At 40.3% G+C, this 22,051-nt stretch overlaps 1 protein-coding gene across 16 annotated transcripts in view; it reads right to left on the minus strand.

Annotated features, from left to right (window-relative positions):
• Positions 1 to 22,051, minus strand: part of Huwe1 (HECT, UBA and WWE domain containing E3 ubiquitin protein ligase 1) — a 152,416-nt gene that overhangs the window by 21,420 nt on the left and 108,945 nt on the right. For 12 of the 16 annotated variants that reach the window (XM_074063879.1, XM_074063880.1, XM_074063882.1 and 9 more), the window contains 17 exons: positions 20,571 to 20,766; positions 19,249 to 19,416; positions 17,076 to 17,221; positions 16,617 to 16,683; positions 14,883 to 15,100; positions 11,558 to 11,769; positions 10,769 to 10,951; positions 7,828 to 8,000; positions 7,322 to 7,470; positions 6,509 to 6,584; positions 5,599 to 5,697; positions 4,883 to 5,016; positions 4,538 to 4,706; positions 3,040 to 3,268; positions 2,175 to 2,356; positions 1,843 to 1,929; positions 1,531 to 1,685 (listed from right to left, as the gene is read on the minus strand). In XM_074063879.1, the coding sequence (XP_073919980.1) occupies positions 1,531 to 1,685; positions 1,843 to 1,929; positions 2,175 to 2,356; positions 3,040 to 3,268; positions 4,538 to 4,706; positions 4,883 to 5,016; positions 5,599 to 5,697; positions 6,509 to 6,584; positions 7,322 to 7,470; positions 7,828 to 8,000; positions 10,769 to 10,951; positions 11,558 to 11,769; positions 14,883 to 15,100; positions 16,617 to 16,683; positions 17,076 to 17,221; positions 19,249 to 19,416; positions 20,571 to 20,766 (2,643 nt within the window). The remainder of the gene's footprint in view (positions 1 to 1,530; positions 1,686 to 1,842; positions 1,930 to 2,174; positions 2,357 to 3,039; positions 3,269 to 4,537; positions 4,707 to 4,882; positions 5,017 to 5,598; positions 5,698 to 6,508; positions 6,585 to 7,321; positions 7,471 to 7,827; positions 8,001 to 10,768; positions 10,952 to 11,557; positions 11,770 to 14,882; positions 15,101 to 16,616; positions 16,684 to 17,075; positions 17,222 to 19,248; positions 19,417 to 20,570; positions 20,767 to 22,051) is intronic. The other 4 variants (XM_074063885.1, XM_074063884.1, XM_074063892.1 and 1 more) reach the window with 4 other exon arrangements.

Consider the following 22,051-nt stretch of genomic DNA (forward strand, 5'->3'; position numbering starts at 1 on the left):
TGTGCAAATATATATCCAATTTCCTTATGTATGTTCAAGAATGGCTTAGGAAGAGAGATGGGGATATAGCTCATCAGAACAGTATAGGTTTAGCATGTATATAGGTCCTGACTTTGATCCCCATTACCCTGGAATGGATTGGGGGGGGGTAGTGGTAGGAGGAGCACCTGAATAATGAGAGAATAATAAAAACCAAATATGGTCTGGGCACACAATCATGAGACTACCAGAGTCTTTGTTTCACTGTTCTATATTTCCCTTCCTTGGGCTTATTTTGTCCACTCTAGCTTTTTTTTTTTTTTGGTGGTGTTGAGGATCAAACTACAGTCCTCATGTAACTACTGAGCTACCACTCCCAGACCTATTCTAGCCTTTTTAGTCATATACTAGGTTTGCTTATTTTCCATCATTTTCATGTCTGAAACAACGTTAGTGTTTATTAGGTATGAAGTTCTATATAACAATCTTTGTTAGATCAAGCTTGTTATTATAAATGAACACTTCAATCCCCTTATTTATTTTTGCAGTGTTGGTAATCAAACCAGGGCCTTGTGCATGCTAGACAAATACTCTACTACTGACCTACAACCCCAGTCTTTAATGCCATTATTATTATCATTATTATTATTTTGGTGGGACTGTGGTTTGAAAGCAGGGCTTCACACTTGCAAAGCAGCTCTACTGCTTGAACCTCCAGTCATGGAGATAAGGTTTCACAAAGTATTTGCCTGGGCTGTCCTCAAGCCATGATACTCTCAATCTCAACCTCCCAAGTAGGTAGGATAACAGACATGAGCCACTGCTGCCCGGCTTAATACTCTAATCTAACCTGATACTCTAACTGCTGAGTAGGGGATCCTACAGTCTTTTGTTCAAGTCTTAATATCTTTGTAGTTATATTAACTTTTATTCACATATAAAATATATGCACATACACATACATAATTGATATCCTCCTACCTATGTCTCCCAAATATCTGAGATCATAGGCATACATTGCCATGCCTGGCCTCATATACTTTTTAATCTTTATTGTCTGAAGTCACAGAATTTTCAGAAGAAGGTATGTAGCTTCTTTCTAAACCAAAATCATATTAGACAACTCATAAATATGAGCTATCTGGTGATGGGTATCATTTTCTTTGACCTGACACGTAGCCAAGTTTGTTTAAATGATGTAATAGGGTCTCCACACTGAAGTTCACAGAGAAATGGAATTAAACAACTAACAGCATGGGCTAGTTAGGCTTTCCTCCTGTCTGTGTGACTGTTGAGGAGTCAGGGGCTGTCCTAGTTCTTCTAACTCCAGCTCTCCTCAAGATACTGAAGGAGTAATTTACTCTTGCTTTTGGATTTTTTTCTCCTAAAAAACCAAGTGAGTGAATGGTCAATTTGGAACAAATAATTTACCAGGTTCAATGTGAACAACCTAGGATTCTCCAGTGGTTTGGTACCAAGTATGTGATAAAACCATAGGAAAGTTACGGCAGATATAGACAAAAATGAATCAACCCAGTCCTTGGGAATCACCTGTGCACTCTGATCCCTGTTCTCCTTATCTTCTTTGCTTTTGTCAGTTATCTTTGTTTCTTCTTCAGCCAGTTGTTTCCTGCGTTTCTCCCGCCTCTCTTCAAGCTCCTCATCCCTCAGGAATTCCAGGTGATTGACAATGGGTACTTTAACCACTGCATCAAAGAGACAAAGATCAGAGGCTACTGTAGAGAGGTTGGGGAGGGAGCTGAGAAGTGGAGCCTGTGGCCACAGAAGCAGGGACAACTTTCTGTACTCCCAACCTAGCCCTGGAAGGCTCACTACTGCCCTGATAACCAGGATGCCACACACCTGAAACACAGTCGTGCATGCTTTCTGCATCAAGAACTTTGCATTCCTCTGTCCAGCGGGTCAGGGCTGTAGGGATGCTGGACAGGGTTCCTGTAGAGAAATGAAGGGGTGTAAAATTCTTGTCCTTGTCAAATGTCAAGTGACCTAAAATTCATGGTATTTTCCTAGCAGGATCCAAGGCCTATCATAAAGCTTGGTACATAACAGGTACCTACAGACAACAGTTTTTGTGGCCCTATGGCTAAGTTACTGAGTGGTTCTGGCTCTTATGTGATTTCTCAGCAGGGAAAGAGAATCTGATAAAGTCTACCCTCCCCTTTACCACGCAAACTTTCCTGCTTGACTGGTAGCTGTGCTCTGGTCGTGGAAAAAGTCATCCAGCAGTTCATCATCAGACCGGGCAATGATGTGGACGTCATCGTTGCCTACTAGGAGGCGGGCCCGGCCCCGGCTTTGTAGGGGAAGGCTGCTACTCAGCTGAAGGATGTCAGCAGCAGCTGAGGGACCAAGTAACCTGTAGAATGATGGTGGAGTACCACTGTCACTGTTAAGTCCACAGTAACCTGTTACCATGAGATCCTCCATCTGAATCCTCCACTAAATTTATAACAAAATTACAGACCTTACCATAATGCATACTGCCTTAGTTACTTTTCTAGCTACCACATCAGTTTGTAATTGTATTTGGGTTGAAGTTGCATATTATTCTATACTTCCTGGCACAAAGTGAGTGGTACTGAAAAGCTTCCATGTGCCAGGCACTGTTAGGATACAATGCCTCTGTTGTATGCCTCACAACAGAGGGTAAAGACCTTCTCTTAATTATATCTCAACTATTAAATGTTTGGCATATGAAATGACTAATAATTGCTGAATTATAATTATGTTGTTTGGTTTTTTTTGACACAGGGTCTCACTACATAGCCTAAGGTGGCCTCAAACTTGCGATCTCCCTACCTCAGCCTCCTATGTGCAGGCATGAGCCATCACGCCTGTGTGCATTAAATGAAAAGAAAATGACATACACTTTGGTATTCACCCAAAGGTTGTACACATCTACAAAGAATGGGACACAAGCCTTATTTGTGTGACAGAGGCATGAGGGACTACTTCGCCCACAATTAGGACAATAATGAGGCTCAGTGAAGATTCTTAGAAGAGCTCCATTGAGTCCAACAGATCTTCTTTATAACTCACCTCTGGAGGATTAAAGGAGGATTGGGTTGACGATTCCCAGGGTAGTGAACATGAATGGTGTGGCCTGTATTGGCTGTCAGCTGTCTTAGGGTCCTCTGGCTGCGACCAATGCCCTGGGTAAGACGAGTTGTGGAGGAGCCACTGCCCAGCGTCAGGGAACTGTGATCTGCATGGCGTACCATCAGTGGGTGGGTAGTAGGGATATTTCCTGGAGATGGGGGGATGTCTGCTGCAAGGACAATATGCAAAGGGGTCAGTGCCAAAAAGAAGTTTCTTTCATGGTTGCTCAACCAGAACCATGTCTCCTGGGCCTTACTTCCTCACACGGAAACCTGAGCTTTGTCCTTTCTCCCTCATTCCCACACCTAATTTATAATCACTGCCACCAATCTCTTACCTAGATACTGCAACAGCCTTCTAAATAGTACCTTCTCCCAATCCATTCTCCACACTACAGCCACAGTGATGCTTCTAGGACCCTCAGACACATGCTGCTCCCTTCATTTTGAAGACTCCTCTCCCCATTCCTCACCTGCTCTTTTTGTCCTGGACTACAATGTCACTTCCTCTGTAAAGCCTGACTTTCATAGATTGGGTTATAATGTGTTTTCTGACAATACTACAATGTAATGCCTGCTTAATTATAATTCATAATAGACCATAAGCTCCTATGAGTGATGAGGGCTATTTTCTTCTTCACTCCTTTATCCTCAGTACTTAGTACACAATAGGCACACCTCAAATATTTGTCCAATTTGCTGAATGGACAGAGGTTCAACTATAAGGAAGATGAATGAAAACCACAAAAATGCAAGGAGAATCATAGAAGAGATCTTGGAAATTATCCAATCCAACCCATTTTTTAAAAAAAATTTTTTTCACACTTTTCATTTACAGGTGATAAACTGAGGCTCAGAGGTAAGAGATTATCGGCCAAGACAACAGACCAGAATAGTTCAGTGTTTTCTGCTATATTATGTCCTATGAAGACTTGTCGTACGAAGAACCTGACTCTCTAACTTGATGCTACAAGGGAACTGTGACGTTGATGGGGAGGAGGGAAGAGATTCATTCTCCCCCTGAAAAGATGCATCCTTGATGAACAGAGTGAATATATTCAAATCCGCTCCCCAATGCCAAGCACAAAGGTGTCCATCCAAACCCTCAAGATCCAGTGTTATAGAAAAAAAAGATTTTCGATTGCCCTGTCATTGTAGCGTGCACTTGGGTGCCTGATGCAGTCAGCCTTGGTCTCATTTTTCAATCAAGCAAATCATCAAGTTGTCCAGGCTCTAAAACAGTTGCCTGAGATTCCTTCTTGTAAGGATACACTATTGAGAGAGATGAATTCAGATATCCCTTGCCCCAGGAAGTCAGGATAGGAAAAGATGGTGCTGTCTGTATCAAATTGATAGTTGCCTTGGTTCACTGCTTGGCTTACCCTAAAGAAGGGTATAAGAATCAAGAGATAAAACCCAGCTGAGCCCCTGTATCTTACTAGCACTGGAGAACATGTTGTCAAACTCAATGATGAGATCATCCTCCCGGTCAAAGCGCTCAAATCGGACCAAGGGAGAAGCGTTCATATCAGGGTAATCCTCATCCAATTCCATCTCAGAGCCATCGTCGTCATCGTCTTCATCTCCCTCTTCACCTTCATCATCCTCCTTAAGGGAAAATAGGAGATGGAGAATTGCTGGAGGTAAGGGTTTTCTGAAGCCTGGTGTCATGGCCACATGTGCACATGAGGGAGGGAGGCGCTGAGGCTAGCTTAGCAACCCAGACTGTTGGTTTTCTGCAGTTCTGTGTCATCTGAGCCAACCCAAACACAGTCCCCCCTCACCTGATCATCTTCCTCATCTTCCTCCTCCTCCTCCTCTTCATCCTGACTATCATCCTCATCCTCGTTACTGCCACTGCTGTCCTCTTCCTGAGTGTGCTCCTCCTCATCCTCAGGGTCCAGGATATTCATGGAATCTAAAACAAAGGGAGCACATTGGAGGACTATACTGAGTAGCTAGAAAACAGGCTACTGTGCAGGCCGGCAGACTGAGTGGGAAGGTGATGGGGTATTTGACTCTAGGAGAGGAAGAATCAGATCTGGGGTGATGTACAGACTTAGTGAGCCAGCCCTGATTTCCTGAGAGTGCCAATCAGTGTATCAACACACTGAGCAGAGTGGCTGAACATGGAGGCTGGCTCCAGGGTGGTGCTTGAGGAGCCACGAGCAGTTGGCAAAATCTGTTGATGCCCCCTTGCCTTTCCAGTCCTACTTTGCTACTGACTCCGTCCTGTTGGTAAGAGGGAATCTGGAGCGATGATAGCAGGTGGGTGAGAAGAAAGTGAACCAAGTAAGAAGTGACAAACTTTGGGCAAGCAGTAGTAACATGTTATTTGAAAAACTGGCTGAGCATAAAGTGGATGGTGTATGTCAGCGCATGCAGTCAGATGCTTCCTTATTCTGCACATGTGGGCAGCTGCCTCCAGGAAAACCCTAGTACAGTGTCTGTCAGACGTGCAGGGCAAGAAGGGAGGCCTTTCTGGCCCCGGCACTCTCACCTTCTCGGTTGGCCTGCAAGGTGGAAGCTTGGCTGAGGTTGGAAGGAGCTTCATCCATCAGCACGTCCTCTTGTGATTCATCCTCTCCACTTCTGCTCACTGAAGGTTACAGAGCAGAGCCTTCACTGAACAAGAGGACTCCCCTTTCCAGATTGGGCGTGTCTAAGTAGCTATGTTCACCTAACAGATATCCACTTTTTTTGGATGAGGGAGAAGACCTGAATTCTCTGCTGTCAACTAGCTAGGTGAGCTTGGCCAGTCACTTTACCTGTCTGAGTCTCAGTTTCCTCATCTGTAAAATGGAATGATCACATCTGTCTTTTTAATCCCACTAATTGTGAAACCACAGAGGATGCTGGGTGTGAAAAAGCTTTGTAAACTTTTAGGAATACATGTCTGTTCCCATTTATTGTTTGATTTCCTTCATCACTATGATAAAAACAACACAGACACCCTTGAAGCCACGTGATAGTAGGGTACCTTTGCTACGTTCCCTCTGAGTGAGATTTAAAAAGGATCATCCTTAGGGACTGATTACTCTTTTCTTACACTGTGTTGAAGAGGCAGATGCCACTGGACTTCTTTGAAGAACTGAAAACACTTTCTTGAAATTCAGCCACCTCTAGGCCTCCATGAATATACACACACTCCTTTGATATGCCTGATGTTAACATCTATACTTATGGTTATCCCCCACCTCCTCCCCACAGGTAATACTTCAGACCTGCTATAGGCCTATAGATGGCTTGTGCATTTCTCATCTGTAAGACCATCAACATCAAGACAAGCAGCAATCTAGGCTGGCTATGAGCCCTTAGGCAGAGCTGAGCAAGCAGATGATGAGAAAAAGGGTCCTCCCAAGAGAGACTGAGGCAAAGGAAGAGGCTATACTCAGTTCTGGGGCTCTCACCTATAATTGTACTGTTCCCAGATCCGCCATCCCTCTCAAGCAACTCATCTATCAGGTCCTCCAGCTCATTCTCAACCTGGAGAGAAATAGAACATACATATGGATGCACAGAAGTCTATCATTGTGCTAGCACCGAAACCCTAAAAAAAGCCAGCAAGGGAGCATACATTTCTAGGATAATGTGTGACAGAGGATGTTACATAAAAAACCACACACTTGGTGCTAGTAGCACAGAAACTACCACGTGCTGCCAATCCACACTCAAGACTGTCCTCCAAAGGGGTCAATCCCAGTTAGCTGATACCAGGTTAGTCTTTAGACTGTCCAGGAATATATGCAGATCTCCGTATAGCCAGCAGCTAAGAATCAGGCCCAATTTCTTATCCATTGCTACCAGCTCCAGAAATTACAATGCTTTCTTTAGGGTCTTTAGAAAACTGCCATTTAAATGCCTCAGTGAGAGCTGTTGCTATGGCATAAGGTGGTTTTAAGGAGCTCTCATTAATGATCAGAACCAAGTAAATCAAAGGCCCTGAGCCCAGAGGCCTCAGGCCAGCTTTCTAGTTCAACATTTCACCTGTGCCTAAGTTTCTGATGGGATCTATGCCATTTCATAGTACATGGCGCCCTGACCCTGCCCCCATCCCTCTTTAATACAATTCAAACAAATTTGCTGAACATCTACTAAGCATATCATCTGTACTCCTCTGCAAAGCAGACAGCATTGAGGCAAGGATCTAAGTACTCACCCACCCACACCACCTGGGGGTTCAGCGCCGCAACAAGGGAATGCTGGATGATCTGCCTCCCTACCTGCATCTCTTGTGAACTGAGCACCTCAGGCTGCCCAGCAATCACCACTGAGTCGGTTTCAGCCTCCCCATCCATGATATCCCCATCTGCCACCTCTGTCTGAGTGACATCATGATCCTCCTCCTGCACTTCTGCTTCCCCAGGCTCGCCTGAAACAATCAACCAACCAGCAAAATAATCAAAGGGTGCCTATGTGCTGGGCACCATGAGGCAAGTACAAAGACAATAAGGACCCTTCCTTGGGCAAGTTTACAAATTCTCAAAGAATAAACGAATGGGTGACAAAGGAAAAGACAAGGCTACGTGTGAGGATAGCCAAACAAGGCTGCAATTTGAAGGAATTCATTGTGGGGGCAGATTCCCACACCATTATGACAGATCTCTGGAAGGCCAGCAAGTTCCCAGGGAAACAACAATAAGCCAGAACAGTTGTAATTCCATGCCCAGAAAGCAACTACATAAATCCCACCCATCAGGCTCTCAGTCCATTGGCTCTGATTTCCTACCTGGGTCTTGCTGGTTGCTATTCGAGTCCTGAGAGGCTCCTTGGGCATCCTGCTCAGACTTGCTCTTGCTAGAAGCACTCTTGCTGCTGAAAAGGCTACTGGGCTGGTTCACAATCCGGGAAAGTGTTTCCAAAGGCTTCAGAGCAGCATTGACTGTGTTGGCCATGTTGGGACTGAGGTAAGGGAAGATACAGAGATGCACTGAGTATAAAAATGCTAGGTGTCTGTCTTCTAAGAGTGACTAAGATTTTGTAACAGAAGGTGCTGAGAGAAAGGAGCACAGGTTATAGTTACTATTCAAACAAAAAAAAAACTGACTTAAAGGCCTTCAAGAATCCACCTCACCAATGCAAGGGTTAAATAAATGCCGTATTTATGAAGCTCAGGTAACTAAGCAAGCGAGGAACAATTCTTGACTAGAAGCTAACATGATCACTTAAGTAGCAAGCCACTTCTCAAGATACACCTATGCCATGCCATAAAAACCCTCCAGCATTTGTTCTTCAAATCTTAAGGCCTAAAGGAATATGATCAAAGTTTTAAGTCCTACAGATTTCAAACTGATACTGTATAGGGCTTCCTACAGTTCAGTAAAAGTATCATGAGAAGTGAAACTGGAGGTGTAGTTTGATTTCTAGGTGTAATAATGTGTGTGAGGCCAAGCAGGACTCCACTAAAACTAGAGTGGTTCTGCTTTTAGTTGATAGTGGTTTCAGATATCAACCAACACTAAAAGAAATCAAGGCCCAACAGAGTAACAATTTATAAAAGGAAGGTATAAGGTGAGCCTAGGCTATCTAATTGTGCTTTTAAAGAAGGCTTTACAAAAATTAATTGGGGAATAACTAATGGTATCATTACTACAGGCTCAATTTGAGTATGAAAAATAGCAGCGGTGGGCTAGATGCATGGCTCAAGTGATAGAAGGCCTATCAAATTCAAGGCCCAGAGTTCAAACCCGAGTACTGCCAAAAGAAAAAAAAATAGCGATGATAACAGATGGCGACATATTGAGTATAAGAAGAATCTACATTGACAGGGATATAAAAGTAGAATCCTTCTTTTATATTGTAGAAGACTGTCAGTTGATAAACAGTAAGAGAATCAGAAAATCAATGTGATTCTTGCAAAAACCACAGAGCTAAAAAATTTTGAAGTACAGAATATTACTTGATCTTCTCAGAAATAATCTCACACATAATATAACAGATACCACTCTGATCAAATTTTAACATCACGAATAATGGAACATTATGTGTTTCCTGATGAGAAAATAGGAATTTTTTTTTTTGCTTTTTGTTATGTTTTTTGCCAAAAATCTTTAACCTGAACCTAACTGTAAGAGCAGCAATCATACAAATATAAAATGGAGACATCTCACCTAGATTCATCAACAAAATCAAATGTCATAAAAAATAGATATATGACAGCTAAATGTCATGTATGATCCTAACTGGATTCTGGATAAAAAACATATTTTCTCCTAGGCTATTATAAAGATGTAACTAAAATATTTGGGGTATCTGAATATAAAATATGTATTTAGTAATATACAATGGAATTTAGCCATGCAAGGGAATGTTTGTTTTTAGGACACAGGTTGAAGTACCATGTTGTTTGTAACTAATTTCCAATGATTGAGCTCCACCCCTAGCTGAGTTTGAAATCTTTAAACAGTTTTTAAAAGTTAATGAGTTTGTATGAAAAAAGACAAAGATATCTCAAAGTGGTCCCACAGGCTAAAAATTTAATCATTTGAGCACAAAAAAGAAAGATGATTGCAGTGATCTAAATAGTCAGTGATTTTGAAATTTGATGGAAATTCATTAGTATAGACTGGAATTGCAAAGGTAGAAAAATCTTATATTTGATGTGATGATTAAACAATTTTTTTGACTTTATATTGAAAATTGGAAACTAAAGAGGAAAAAGTTTTTACCTGCCTGAAAAAGAACTATGTTTCAGGGCAATCAGACTTTCCCTTTGGGGCCAGCTCATAGAAAAATGATGGCTAACAACTGAGAAATTAGAAGGCTATCATTCCCTAATTCCCAAAGAAATTAACTAGCTCAGGCAAGTATTACCAACAGATGATAAGACTATTAATTAGATGGTTGATAGGAAACATTTGTACAGTGCCAAAATACTTTCTAGCAAGAAAGAGAAAAACAGTACAGTACAATGACTAAATCAGTGGTTAATCTTTATAGGTTAGTAATGGTAGTTTCAACGAGATATGGCTCCTATGACACAATATGAGACATACATCTTCTAAGATACACATTCTAAGAAGAAATACTTAAACTGCTCCAATAAGCCACTAGATCTAATGAACAGCAAACAACAGGGGACAGAGGAACAAGATAAAACTATACTCCAAGGAAGCAACTGGACCAAATCTAGGTGAAACCTTCTCTATGATACCAGACACCATCACTTCAAAAGGTAGCATAATGAACAATAACAACAAAAATAAAGATTAAAACAATTACTGTCTGTGTTAGAATGAACCCCCTCATTATACAATAGCATACACACTGCACATTTTAATACCACCATTTCAGTAAAATACATTATTTATATATGATGTAAAGAAAAACAGGGAATGATATCCAGTAACACAACACTGGTAGGAATATGTTTATGTTTTTTGCCCATCTGTATTTCTTGTAATACATATCTAATCTTCTTATAATAAAAGGTTTAATTAAAGTAGGGGAAGTTTGAAAAAAAAATCACTGGCACAGTCCAGCTCTAGAGTTTATAGCAAATGAGGTAACTAAAGCCTTCAAACATTCAAGTGCCTTGCTAAAAGGGAAAATACAAAGAACTCAGGTCTCTCACCTACATTGAATGTTTTCCTACCAAACTAGCTGCTTCCCCACCACTCATCTGGTGAGGAGCAGAGGATAAAAAGCCTGGGTCTGGGGCATGACTTTACCTGGACAGGTCTAGGCTGTGAGGCACTCTGGCCAGGTCATTAACCAGTCCCTTCTTTAGGAAGAGTCGAATGATGTTGTTCATGCCATTGTGCTGAGTCTTGGCTGTGGCACTGCTGTAGAAGCTGGAGGTAGAGGGGCAGGACTCCATGATAGTACTGATGATACACATCACTGCCTGAAGCCTGGGAGAGAAGTTTGACACCTCTGTCATGTGAATAGCCCATTCTTAAACCATGTGTTCGATAACTTGGCTCAGATAACTCTCTTATGCCATTTGTGTTTCCTTCTGGAAATAACAACTGAACAGTAAGGAACTTATCCCCTGGGTGTTAGCATTTTTCAATTTCTTTAAATATAAATTACAAAAACAAGACTGAACAACTTGCTCAACTTTCTTTTTTTTGGTGGTACTGGGGATTGAACTCATGGCCTCATGCTTGCTAGGCAGGCACTCTACTACTTAAGCCACTTGACCAACCCTGTTGTTTTTTTTCGAGATAGGGTCTCTCGAACTATTGTGGGCTGGCTTTGAACCATGAACTTCCTGATCTCTGCCTCCCAAGTAGCTAGGATTACACGTGTGAGCCACTGGTGCCCGGGTTCAACTTCCTCCAAATGCAGTCAGTTCTCTGTGTATTTTGGAGCGCCAGTAGTGTCTGAGAGGACCAGAGAATGCACAATGCCAGCAATGACCAGAACTCTTTTTCACATGCAAGGAACAACATGGACAAAGAATGGAATAAGACGATGCTCTTGGTGATCAGCACAAGTTCATGCATGGGTTTTACCTGGCATGTTTCTCTGTACTCTCAGCCATAGCCAGTGCACGCCCCAGGGCTGCTTTCACTTCATTCACTAGGGCCACCTGGGCATCTGTGCCACTCCCTGCAGCAGCCAGGCTTGCGAGGAACAGACGGGCCAAGGCAGGTGTGTCCTTGTCTTCCGCATTCTGGGTGTGTGGGAGGAGGTGGTCCAAAACAAAAGCTAGCACACTGCAGTCCTGAAAAGTCATAAATTGTGACATTTACTCACAAGTATGTTTCTGCTACATCACTGCATAGCAGCAAGGTAGATACACACAAATCATCCTGAGTGATTATCAGGCCAATGTTGTAAAGCTCAAAGACACAAGTAAAAGTAGCAAATGAATTATAAAGTTTTGGAACACTTTATAAAGCTGTGAAATCACACTTATTTCCCACTACACAGCCTAAGAGATTATCATATAGATATCACTTGATATTCCTTAATACTTGTTTCTTCTTTTTCAAGACAGAGTCATGTTATGTAGTCCAGGCTAGCAATGAACTTGTGATCCTCCTGCCTCTGCCTCCCACATGCTGGGATTCTAGGTATGCAGCACCGCACTCACTTCTTAAAACATTTTCATGAGTAATAGTTAAAAATATAAATAGTATAAAAGGATTGAAACAAATTAAGTGGTTTCTTTATCTGATAGATGGATAATCCAAGACCCAAAGAAAAGTGGCTTGCGCTAAGAATTTAGTCAAGGACTGAAGTATTCAAATCGCCATTCTTTTCTATTTTTTTTTTTCTGGTACTAGGGTTTGAACTTGGGGGCTACACCTTGAGCCATTCCACCAGCCCTTTTTTTGTGTGTATGTGAAGGGTTTTTTTAACATAGGGTCTTGCAAACTATTTCCCTGGGTTGGCTTTGAACTACCATCCTCCTGAGTAGCTAGGATTATAGGTGTGAGCCACATGCCTTCAGATCTCCATTCTTAAGTGAGTGCTATAATTACTTCAGATTTTAATTACATTGTAATATTTCAGACACCTACAATCCTGTGCTAGAAACTGTCAAGAATTGGATGAGAGATAGCATTGTCACAGATATAGACACACAAAAATATTTAATGCAGGGTTATTTAAAAGAGCAAAATGACAACAGGGGAAGGAAATTAAGCCAGACTCTTCTTTTTCTCTGTGATTTCTGCCCTGATAATTCCTTATCTTTAAAAGAAACTTGTGATTCAATCAGATTTTGGACTGTAAATTTTCCCTCAATAAAAAGAATGCATTTAAGAATTCTAGAGTCTGGGAAATAGGATAGTGAGTTTAAGGCAAATGTTATTAGAAATAAAAGACGGGGTTCCAATTTTAACTCTGCTACTGTTTGGTGTGGCCTTAGACAAGTTACTTACCTCTCAGTCTTTTCTCCCTTCTTGAAGAGATTATACCAATAACCTTGCAGAGTAGAGGTTAGGATCATCAATAGCATTAAAAAACACCTATCAGTAGCCAGCAAAGTCACTGGACACGTAACAGGTAAGACACTTAATTTGTAATTAGATGTCTTATTCCGCAAGTAATGTTATTAAAAAATAATGAATACAACTGGCATAAGTGAGTAAAGGCTTCGGAATAAAGCCAAGTAGACTATTTAATGCATACATGCTACAAAGGACTTATATCTAGAATATAAGAATCCAACAGAAAACAGGAATTAAAGACTTGAGAAGCCAGCGTGGTGGCAGGAATGTGTATGCTGAGCTGCTGAGGAGGCTTAGGCTGGGAGGATCATTTGAGCCCAGAAATTCAAGGGCAAGCTTGGGCACACTGAAGATTTCACGACAAACAAACAAATTTCAACAGATACGTCCCCAAAGAGAGTAATGGGCAACAAACACACAAAAGTACGATCAATAGGGAAATGCAAATTTTAACCATAATGCAACACCACTACAAACCCACTAGAATGAGTGAAACAGAAAAATATCAAGTGTTGGCATGGAGGTAAAAAAAAAAAAATCAGAACTCCCATATGCTGCTGGTAATAGCATACATTCACACAACCACTCTAGAAAACTTCTGGCATCTGCTAGAGCTGAACAAAATGCATGCTCTAGAGCTCAGCAATTCTACTCCTAGGCATATATTATCCAACTGAAGTGCTTCTATATGTTCACCAAGACATGTGTAAGGATGCTCACAGCACCACTATTAGTGATCGTCCCAAATAGAAAACTATCCAACTGCTTATTAACAACAGAATGGATAAAAAGATTATGGTACATTCACACAATACCTATACAGCAATGAAAAGAAAAAAACTAGAGCTACACACAAAAATGAACCTTGCAAACATGTTCATATTGTAATATTCCACTTATATTAAAGTATAAAATCATTTTATACTGGTGGGGTGGTTCTGGGAGTCTGTTTTATTTAGCTTGGCGGGCAGTTGAAAAAGAAAAACTGACTATTTACTTAGGATTTGTGTATTTGTAACTTGAATTATAGTAAAAATAGTTTCAAAATTGCAGCTGCTTCCACAAACTCTTTAACACTAGTGCCCTCACTAACGTTCAGACCCTCTACCACTTTCAAACCATAAAATTATGATGGGACTCACAAATAAGGCCCTCTATATGAAATAACCTCCCTAGACATCCACTTAACATATATAGGAACATGATATAATTTTTCACTTGAAAAATGTAGCCTGAAAACAATTTCATATCAGGACATTTATTACCAATATGGCTACAACCTCTGGTGTCTTTGCACATGTGAGAGTACATCTGAAAGATAAACACCTATAACTTCTCATTTATTTGGTTTATTCTACTACCATTAGACATATTTACTTAGATGCTCCCTATAGATACCTCTTAAATTCTACATTTTTTCCTCAATCCCCTCTCCCTTCTGTGTTCTTGTTAGATGCCCAGCCATAAAAAGAATTAAAACACCCACAACAAGAATCAACCTTGAGTCCTTAATTTCTTCCTTCAAAATCTAATTCTTCTTCATTTCTAGCTTTAGAACATCTCTTCAACTCACTTATCCTCCACCCCCCACCAGCTTTACCAAGATCATTTTTAAAACTTAATTACTGTAACAGATTCATAACTGGTCTGACTCAGCATTGCCTTCTGCAACAAAATGAATTTCATCAATTTGCTTCCTGTAGTAAGCATGATGGCTCTACAGCATGGGGTAAAGGCCTAGCTTTTGAATGTGTCATATCTTAAAAGGCCTCTATATCTCCCATCATTGCGTGAGCATTCATTGGTGAAAGAATCCAACATGCTGTATGTTTCCAAATGATGGAAGTATAACACCTTAAGCAAAAATTGGAAATATTACCTCTTTGATCAATTCAGATTGGCCCACGGTATAGCTGTAGTTGGCAATCAAGGTAGCAATACCAACATAGGACCTCACCAACTCTGCCAGAAGACGAAGGATAGTGGAGGTAGGCATTAAAGGTTTGCTGCCTTTGCCTTTCTGCTTGCCTTCCTCAGAGGCCCGGTCCCCTTCTTTATCTTTCTTTCCTTCTCGAGATTCCTCTGGAGTTGAAGCTCCTGAGAAAGAGCCAAACATTAGTTCAGTTCCATACTGGAATAATACCAAAATCAAGCCATGGGTAGAAAGAACACATCATCTCCTTCACTTTAGGCTAGTTGTACAAAGACACTCTTATCACACTGTGGTTGAAGGATAGAGAACCAGGATGAACCAGGTCTCAGACATGGTATGTGGATACAGTACAACTGGGAGGCTATTGTCCAAGTGTTCATATATCTCTTACCACTTCCCTATTCGTAAATGTAATTTTATGCTCCAGAAAAGGCTACTACTATTAGTAGTACCTTTCCAACCATGCCTTCTAACTTTTCACCTATTTCACAACATACATTTGCCTGGCACCCACTTATCTAACTCAACTCAAATGCTAACCTCCTCTGTACAATGTTCTCCTGTCTTATCTACAATATATGGAGAAATTACATGCCCCCTATACCTTATTGAAGTATGCCTGCATGCCAGCAGTTACTTTGTATTGTAACTGTTGGAAGTTTCCCTCACAAGACAAAGTTCTTTGAGAGCAGGGATTTATTTTGATGTTCAACAGTGCCACACAGTGGGCATGGTTGCTTTGTTTGACTAACAGTGCCGTCATCCACACTATACATTTGGGCAGTAAGCCCATTAAAATGAGTTAACCACAATTATACTAATTATTCTGACTTTTAAAAAAATTTATTGAGACTACTATGATATTAAGCAAAGTATCTCCTAAATTAGGCTTTTGTTCTTGCTGTACTGGGAATTGAAACCAGGGCTTCACACATGCTAGGTGGGCACGATACCACTTGAGTCACTTTGCCTGTCCTTTTGTTTGTGCTACGTTTGCCTAAGCTGGCCTCCCTGATCCTATTTGTATCTCCTGAGTTGCAGGGATCACAGGCATGTGCAGCCATACCTAGCCTAGATTAGATTTTATAGATCTTTCCTATCCAAGGATAAGCAATTCTTGATAGGTCTCATTAGACTTGTTTCCATATATTTCTCTCTCTTCTTTTTTCTTGTCAGCACTGGGACTAGAACTCAGGGCCTCGAGCTTGCCAGGCAGGTACTCTAACCACTTGAACCATTCCACCAGCTAGACTTGCTTCCAAATGAATAGATTTGCTTCCAAATGACACTTCTCTAATACATGGTCAGTAATCAATGGGCACTGCTGACACTGCCAGAAGGTAGGAATCGGCCACAAACAGTATATAGGCAGAATAGCATCACTGGCACCAAAGCTATACATGCCAACTCACTGAACCCATCAGAAGAAATATGGACTGGTTTAAAGAATTCAACTAAAGGATCTTACTACAGCAACCATTAGAAAAATTAATGGAAATTGCTATTCTATTAACTTTGGTATATAGAGACCCTATATTGGCAGAACACTGAACTCACCCCTGACTAAGTTCACTTTGATAAGTAAATGTAACAATTACACCTGCATCCTCTCCCTAGCACACCTCTTGCCCAGGACAACCAGTTACTTCAAGCTGTTTTCCCAAAAAGGCAAAGAATTACCTTCTCCTTGGGGGGCCCCAGCTGTGGAATTCTCAGTGGAGGCACCATCTGCAGCAAAGACCTGACTCTGTGAAAGAAGAAAACTCCTGAGCCACTGTGAATTTTAAGGACAGCTGTCTCCAAATTGCAAGTACACCTGCCCAGGATACTAGCTGGAAATATTACAGATTCTCTTTGGCCCGTCTTTCCACCATGTTCTCCCTGTGTAATTTGTGGGAAGCTATCATAACAAAAACAGTGACTGGAAGAGTCACTATAAAATAACTCTAGAAATATTTTCAACACGAGAAAGAAAAATGCCAGGGATTCCACAATTATATCTAAGCTGTTACGCAACAGTAATTTATAGATGTATCAAAATCAGTACCTTTAAAGTTGTCTTGCATATCCCTAAATACTGAGAGCATAGGGGTAACAGAAAGGGAGAAGAAAGATACAAGGCTGTTGGAACTGACGTACATTTAAGGAAAAACTTGACTGTGCATCAAAGTCACTGCTCTGACGGGTAAGTGACCGGTATTGCTGGTATACATCATCACCCATGTCTTGCAGTAGCTGGCCAACCTCTTGAGTCATACCCCCAGGTTTAGGATCGGATTTGTCTGCTAAAAAAACCAGAAACTAACATCAAAAATAATACGAAACTCTTTAATTGTGCAATGTTAATGCCTATTGGGTAGGCTCAATTTCAGGTTGAATTGTGATGAATGTTCACATAGTGACATCAGTGAGTCTGCACTTAAGCGCATGTATGTTTACTCTCATACATGAAAGACATAAAGATAAACATATACACAAAAACATGCATGATCATATACAAACTCAGATGTAGAACATGTTTGTAACAGTAGAATTACTCTATGGAACTCGGGGAAAGAGAATGATAAAGCATCAGTAATATCGCATAAGATATGTAGGTAGAGGATATAAGGATGTATATTGAAAGCTGTTGAAAAATGGGGGGTGGGAGGTAAAGGGGTAAGGGAGCGTAATGGAAGGGGTTGAATGGACCCAAGAAAAGCACATCCACAGTGGGCATATATTGAGACACCCCTTTGAACATCAACTTAAATACTAATGAAAATCAGGATTATAAAATAAGCACTGTGTGTGTGGGGGGGGGGTAACTAGTGGAAGGGGGGAAGATGAAGGAAGGAGATTAGGGTGATGGTATATGGTAGATGGACTTCATATACCTATATGAAAGAGAACTAAGAAACCTCTTGCAATTGCTTTAAGTGGGGTGGGGAAGGGGTTGAGGGGGGTGAACCACAGGGTTGGAAATGTGGCTTGAGCAGTACATAGAGCATGTGCTTTACAAGTGTGAAGCCCTGAGTTCAAACACCAGTTCCACCCCCTCCCCCACAAAAAACAAAGAACTACATATACAATGGTGTGTGTACACAGCCTAGGAGGATAATAGGTTGTATCATCAAGTTCTGTCCAAGTACACTCTATGATGTTTGCACAACAATATGGTCTGGCCTAACAATGCATTTCTTAGAAAGTATGATTGTCATTAAGCAATGAATTACAACATAAATAATACAGCAAGGAAAACAGCCTCATTCTGATACTAACTAGTCTTATGACCACAGGCAATTTACTCAGTCTCCTCACTTTCACCAGCTGTCACTACTAAGCCCAAACATATCTGTTATTATGGTTTGGCTTGTGTAATGGGAGGTCAATAAATAGTTCCAGCTATTATAGCTAAACTATTTTGGAAACAAGGTAAAGGTTCTGAGGTGATTGGAAAAGCAAGGAACCCCAAATAAATCAGAATGCCTTTGCTTATTAAAGGCAGTATTAATCAATTCTGTAGACTTATCATATATATCCTGAATAAGATCCTAGAAGAAACTGACTGGAATGGTTCCTTGGGTTCCAAGCAATTCAATCATGCTTTTTCCAAGCACTTACATGTAGCTGCTTCTTCTTTTTTTTTTTTGGTTGTACTGGGATTTGAACTCAGGGCCTTATGCTTGCGAGGCAGGTGCTCTACCACTTGAGCCACTCTACCAATCCTTTTTTGAGATAGGATCTCATGCTGGGTGGTGGCTTGGAATAGTGATCCTTCTGAGTTGCTAAGATTACAGGCATGAGCAATCGGTGTGTAGTTACATGCACCTTCTTAACTAGGAATAAGGTGAATTGGGATAGTGGTCTCAAATAAGGGGAAGCCATGCCTAATATTTCTAGCTCTTTGGGCAATAAAGATGTTTTATTTTTAAGTATGGAAATGTTGTATTTTTGCTTTCAATCTGTTCAACTGATGCTATTACCTCCTTTTAAAATTTTGTTTGTTCTTCTCTCTGTATGGTATGTACTCTCAAATAACAAATCTTTGGCAATCTTTTCATCCTTATTATTCACAACTGACTTATTCTAAGAAAGTTTCTTACCCATTCTAGCCCCACCAGGTCAGGTGCTTTGCCCTAGCATTTGCCATTACCCTGGCATCTGTCATACTATATAACTATTAAGTTCTTCAGAGACGTGCACTGTTTGTCACAGTCACTTTGATCCCAAGAGTGCTGGTGTATACTGAGTACCATGTAAAAGCCATGTGCTAGTTACAATGACCCAGTCAACTGTAGTGCCCAGCCTCCTCAAGTGGGAGGTCACATACCTTCCTCTGGAGCATGGTATGCAGCCAGAGCATTCAGCATATCATAGATCACTTCCTTGATAGTGTCAGGAATGACAGGCAGAGATGAAGGCTTCAAAGGGGTTGTTTTTACCAGCTGTACAGCATTAGGGCCTTTAATCCTAAGATTCTCAAATTCATCATCTGAAGCTAGGACAAAATGAGAGTACACAGTGAACCCGAACCTAAAGTTGTTTACCAACAAGGAAAGACTGAGAAGGGGTCTTGTGTAATATACAGGCTTGGAAAAAGTCACCATTAAAAAGAAAAGTTCAAATAGTATACTAGAAAGTCTGATTTTTACCTTCTCTAAGTTGCTCAAGATTTAATATAGGAATATAGGCTTTGGAGTTAAGAGAAAATCATTACAAAATCTAGTCTGTTACTTAAAAAAACTCTCATTTAAAAAAATTCTTGAAATACATTTTTTTAAGGATTAGATGAAACTATACATGAGAAATGCCCAGTCTAGGACAAAAAGCACACAGGTGGGACTACCAAAACAATTTGTTGTTTTTTACAACAATCTCATAAACCTATGGAAAACTTGAAATGATAGTACAATAAATATCCATATATTTTGAATATAGAATTACCATTTAATATGTTTATATGCATCTCCTAAGATCAAGTATATTTTTCTATATAGCTCTAATATATTTTAACACCCAGGAAATATAATACAGCTACAATCATGTTATCTAATATATAGTATTCAAATTTCCCCAAATCTGCTTTATCTAGATCCAGAACCAATGAAAGTGGTAGAGGTTATTATGCCTCTAATCCCCTCTTATCTAGAAGAGATGCTTGCATGTTTTCCCTTTCATAACATTAATAAGTTTGATCTAGGCCAGTTGTCTTATAAAACATCCCACAATTTTTATTTATCTAATTGTTTCTGCATGATAAAACACAGGCCATACCTTTATAACAAGAATACAGGTTACACTGTAAACTTCGCACGGAATCCCTTGAGTCCCATTTGTCCTTTAATTAACACGTTATTCATAAATTATTAATTGTAGGTAAACCCTATTGTCACACCATATGAACTCTTTGAAGGCAAAGACTGGACTGAATGAGTCCTTGGTAACTCTGACAGGGATTAAGAAAAGGCAAGGACTAGAGAAGCTATTAAATACTTATGAATCTGATTGGCCCAAATGATCAATCAGCCAATATCCTAGTGTTTGCCTAAGAATGCTCTCCAAGTTATAGATCTGCTTGTATTAAAAAAAAAAAAAAACTAATCAAGGCTACAGACTTCAGTGACTCAAAGGCTAAGAGCAACTGAAACTCACCAGTTCCTGAGCCTCGAGGGGCTGGAAGAGCAATGCGGATACAGCAGTTGGCAACTTCTGTGAATATGTCTGGATTGCGGCATGCGGCTGGCCCCAGGACACGAAGGATGTAGTTGATCTCCCGAGAGCCAAGGCTGCCAGATACAACACCAGAAGTAGTGCTTCCAGCTCCACTTGTAGCTGCTGAGCGAACAACCTGGTAACGATTGAGAAGCACTGCTGATTAAACACTAGTTTCTAAAAATGCAATTGCAGTCAAAGAAGAGTTACCAAGGGTTAAAATACTAACCAAGCTCTGCCTCAGAACAGTGTATTACAGCTTTATTTTTTTGGAAGAAAGATACACTTGATCTTCAAAGACTCTATCATCCCTTCTTGCTTAAAAAATGTGGCTTGTAAAAGTCACAGAAATTCTCAAAACAATGAATTCTTACACCACATTGCATATCACCATTATGTGTCTGGACCATAGATGGCATATAGCTTCCACATTTAAGTGCTAGTTCATAGCATCCCTAAATGGTGTCCCAACTTTAAACTAGAAGGGCTCAAAATATGTTTGCACTGATAATCCACACAGTATATCTCAAAATCAATTATCAGTCTGAGATGATAGCCATAGGAGATACTGGTTTGTTTGCTTTGATGCCACAGGGCTTAGACATAGCTTTGCTTTTGTTCTTCTCATAAATTGCTTATCAGTTGTGGAAAATATAGGAAATATATGAAGAAAATAACGCCATTATAGTACTTTCTATTTTCTATCCCTTTGTGAACAAGATATTCATGAAGATAAACATCTTTTGGTATCGACACTTTTCTTACCAAATAAACGACACTCCTTAGTCTAACACATTAATGACCCTATATTTTGCCTTTTGGGCTACAATTATAATTTTAACTTAAATACAGAAGAGTTGTAATTCATGTAAAGCCATAGTTAACTTATCCAGTTTTCTACTGCCTGATGTTTGACATCTAGTTTCTTGATATTACAAGTAGTTTCACAGTAAATATTCTTGTGTATGGATATTGGCATACTTGACATTAGTTTCAGCCATAGAATATCTAGGTCAAAGGATATCTTAAAGTGACAACACCAAATTGCCTTCCAAGTGGCTGCACCAATTTCCGTTCCTACCAAAAAATAAGGTTATGCCTAGTTCAGGCATTTACATTTTGCCAACTTGTGTTAAAACTGCCATTGATCTTCCTTTGTTCCCCATAACCCCAAGCAAAATTTAAAGCTTTGAAAGTTTTCCCCTTACCCAATGTGGACCTATATTTAATATTAGGATTTTTGAGTTTCATAAGTTTTTAAACACTATTTTTGTTTTTAGTACAAACTCTGTGTATATATAGCTGGTTCTGCATTGTTTCTCCTGACCACACAGATTACTGCACCTGCTGCCTTGAACAGTTCTTGACTCTAGACGTGTGGGGCAAAATCAAAACAGCGTGGGTGAAGAACTGTGTGAAGA

Source organism: Castor canadensis, chromosome X (genome assembly GCF_047511655.1).
Source record: "Castor canadensis chromosome X, mCasCan1.hap1v2, whole genome shotgun sequence".
NCBI classification, from domain to species: Eukaryota; Metazoa; Chordata; class Mammalia; order Rodentia; family Castoridae; genus Castor; species Castor canadensis.